A 3,923-nucleotide genomic window follows, 5' to 3' on the forward strand; every position below is an offset into this window, starting at 1 on the left:
CTGTGGGAGGAAGGAAGAATGGTATGAAACACAAAGAACTTTAATCTTAATATGTTCCTTAAAATCTTTTCAGGTCCTAAACGAAGGGCATCGTGTTGATATTTTGGAAATATCAGAGACATCAGAACTAGAGATGTGATATATGAGACAGATTTGAGATTCTTCAAAATGTGAACAGTGAGGAACAATGAGATCAACTTAAGACAGCCATGATGAGAGCACATACATACAGAAAAAGCATTCTGTAGAGTGTGTGCATGGGTGCGTGCGTGCATGGGTGTGTGCGTGGGTGCGTGCGTGCGTGTGTGTGTGTGTGTGTGTGTGTGTGTGTGTGTGTGTGTGTGTGTGTATGTGTGTGTGTGATCTACTTTAGTATGAAGCACTGGAGGCCTAGAGGGTAGAATATTCTTTGTGCTTTTAGAATGTTCTTTGTCTTTTAGCTCGGAGTTCAATAGAAATGGTTAAGAATTCATTGGTTGTATGTTATGAGATTCAACTATAAAATATAGAGTGGAAAAAGAGAAAAATACATAGTCAATATCTATACTAAATGAATAAATTGTTCTTAATGCATCACATGAATGAGCCTTTCTGTCTTTGTTGAGTATGTCAAATAGTGCCTACAGACTTAACAAATGATTCTGTGAGTAGAGAAGCACTCTTCCCACTTCTATGGACTGACATTCAGGAAATGTTCACTTTGTGCAAAATACCATGATGTTTATGTTTCATTCCACATCTAAATCTTAAAATAAAACTAACTGATATAGATTACTATTTTGTTAAATATATAACATATACATATAACTTTCAAAAGTGAGTAGAAAATGGGAGTAACAGACATTTGTTCATTTGCTCATTTGCTGTGGAAGACTGTTCTGTGTGACTTTCTGTAGTCAACTCTATTTCCACAGAATGATTAAAAATACCAAATGAATTGCTTGTTACTAGTCTGCTAATTAGCAGGACGGTGGAACTCATTCTGTGGACTTAAATAGATAGCTAGCACATTGTGAAAGCAATAGCCTAATTTGATAACAATCTAGCATTGTAGCACACATGAAGAATTGCATTTGTAAAGCACTTCATTTTTATAGAATTATAATAGACTGATAAAATCAGAAAGCTTCTGAAATATTACTACTTTTAAAGTCTATGCTTATGGCTGGTAAAAATTAAAGAGAGATTTGAATGGTACCCCACCAAGTGATGTCACAATGACATCATTTGAGTTTATTGCCCTAGATCATGAAAGAATACTAAGCAAGAGATTTTTGACATTTTTTAATAGAATTTGGCAATAAGATAAAAATTACCAGAGAATATTGAAAGTAGCTTTACAACTTGTCATTGTTAGAGCCTATGAAAATCTGCAGTCTTTGGAAGAGTTTTGTATGAAGTCATACAGTTTTGATTCCCTCTTGGGCACATAGATACATAGTGACCCTTAGGAGTGCAAAGTCAATAGGATTTGAATTATGCTCAGTACCGGAAACACTAGGGAGTGTCTTCTCTCTGATCCGCAGCATGGTCATCACCAGATCTGCCTTGTGTGGAGCATGTCTTCCAAGTATGATCCCAAGATCCGTTAGTGATCACAACTCAACTGTCATCAGATGTGACTGAGCATTGTTTTATTATGATATTTTTTGTGAGATTTGGACGTGTAATATGTCTTAATAAATTCAACTTTCGCTTTAGCCTCCTCAAGTCTTTCACAGCCTTTTTGAAAGATGAGCGCATCAATGACAAATCTCTCTTCACAGTGCCTTTTATGGATTTTCTCCGCCCTGCGAGGCAAAAGGAAGTCAAATGTGATCGTTTTAGTGGACAAAGACTGGACAAATGGGTGTATAGATCAAACTGGATGCTTCCCAAATAGACATTCATAAGCAGAAAAAAGACAGAGCTTAGTCCATATAATATTACTACCTTTTAAGTAATATTCAATGCATATCATGCTAATATTTATGATATTTTCATTGCAAAAATCCAAGACTCCTCCCACAATTCTGCTGCCATGTCAGACTTCTTGGAACTCAAGAGAAAAGAAGTCTCATCTACTTAGGCTGTTCAGCCAATGGTATTTTGTTATAGCAGCTCTATTGGAGAAATACATATTCTAATTAGAGAGACCTAGATCAGGTTACTCTACCACACCCAGAAAGTGTCATAACAAGGAAGACAAGTTATTCATTTATACCCATTCATTCATTCATTCATTCATTCACTCATTGTTAATGAGTATTTCAAAATGAAAGGAAAATAGAAGGATATCATAAGGAAAGTGCATAGGCATAAGAGAAAGATGCATCAAATACTTAACTAAAACAGAAACCCATTATGGAAAAGACAGCGTAAGATAAGAAGTGAGGTAAATGTTAATAATGGAACAAGTAAAACAAGGAGAAAAGTCAAAAAGAGATTCAAACTTGAAATAACCCACAGACTTTAAAAACATATACACATTTCCAGGCAAAGAACTACAGACAGATCATGTGTCTGCACCACTTCAGATAGCATGAATGGTTAAAACTGAGGCAGAGAGAACAGCATATCAACATATGTTCTGAGAACTGGCATTATTCTTTTTCTTATTATTTGGTTCAATTTTGGTGAAATTCCCTAGTTTGATTCATGAAGTACTATATTTCTACATATCTATAATCAGAAACCTTGACTCAGAGGGTGGCTATAAAGGCTGAATTATAAGCTTTCAATTTACTATCTGGATTTTGGATACATTTTCTTTTTCTTTTTTTTTTATTAACTTGAGTATTTCTTATGTACATTTCGAATGTTATTCCCTTTCCCAGTTTCCAGGCAATCATCCCCCTCCCCCCTCCCCTTTTTTATGGGTGTTCCCCTCCCCACCCTCCCCCCATTGCCGCCCTCCCCCCGAAAGTCTAGTTCACTGGGGGTTCAGTCTTAGCAGGACCCAGGGCTTCCCCTTCCACTGGTGCTCTTACTAGGATATTCATTGCTACCTATGAGGTCAGAGTCCAGGGTCAGTCCATGTATAGTCTTTAGGTAGTGGCTTAGTCCCTGGAAGCTCTGGTTGCTTGGCATTGTTGTACATATGGGGTCTCGAGCCTTTAAAAATTCTCTTTACCTCATTTTTTCATATTTGAGAACTGGATAGTCTAACTCATAGGGTTCATTGAGTAAAAGACAAAATGAGTTACTGATTGCAAATTCATTGAAGAGGGCCTGGCCTTTAATCAGGCCCTTTTCTGAATAGTTTACAAAAAGTGTAAGAGAAACCAAAAGATGGAGAGAGGTTACAGTTCTCTTTGGAAACACGCATCCTTAGGACTTTCATGAGATCACTCACAGGGAGTTGGAAATGAAGAACCTAATACTGGTCATTACAAGGCAGGTTTGACAGACATTCTTTTGGTGTATAAAATCCATCTACGAAATTTAAGGGGTGTAATTTTGAATGCATTATGTATGTTGGTTATATATGTTTCTTCATCATCGTGAAGGGGACAATTCAGCTTAGAAGTTTAATATGAAGCAATTGAACAGGACAGAATATGCAGCACAGGGGCAGAGCTTCCAACTGGAATAAACTCTGCTTTCAATCCAGTGCTGGGGGGGAGGGGGGACAAAACAAAACAAAACAAAACACAAAGACATGCCTACAGTAGACAACCATTCAGTTGACATTAGCTACTCTGTTCTATTTAGGCTTAGAGTTTTCAAAATTTACTTTATTTGGGGTTCTTATATGCTTCACCATCTTCTAGTCCACCTACTAGAGTAGGGGAGAAAGAAGTTAATGGAAAGGGGGGTGGACTTGTTTGGTAGTAATTCTTTGGAGGAATTCCACTCTTTGCTATCAGAACACCAGCAGTCCAGTCCAATAGCAAACAAGTCAGTAACGGCTGCTTGGTTCAACAGAAACAGCAAGGCCCTGA

The 3,923-nt window shown here is 37.3% G+C and overlaps 1 protein-coding gene across 1 annotated transcript in view; it reads right to left on the reverse strand.

Annotated features, from left to right (window-relative positions):
- Window positions 1-1,376: 1,376 nt before the first annotated feature.
- Window positions 1,377-3,923, reverse strand: part of Lrriq3 (leucine rich repeats and IQ motif containing 3) — a 93,136-nt gene continuing 90,589 nt past the window's right edge. Inside the window, exon 8 of the mRNA XM_032897117.1 lies at window positions 1,377-1,790. Coding sequence (XP_032753008.1) covers window positions 1,613-1,790 — 178 coding nt within the window. The 3' untranslated portion in view covers window positions 1,377-1,612. The remainder of the gene's footprint in view (window positions 1,791-3,923) is intronic.

The sequence above is a fragment of the Rattus rattus genome, chromosome 3 (genome assembly GCF_011064425.1).
Source record: "Rattus rattus isolate New Zealand chromosome 3, Rrattus_CSIRO_v1, whole genome shotgun sequence".
Classification (NCBI taxonomy): Eukaryota; Metazoa; Chordata; class Mammalia; order Rodentia; family Muridae; genus Rattus; species Rattus rattus.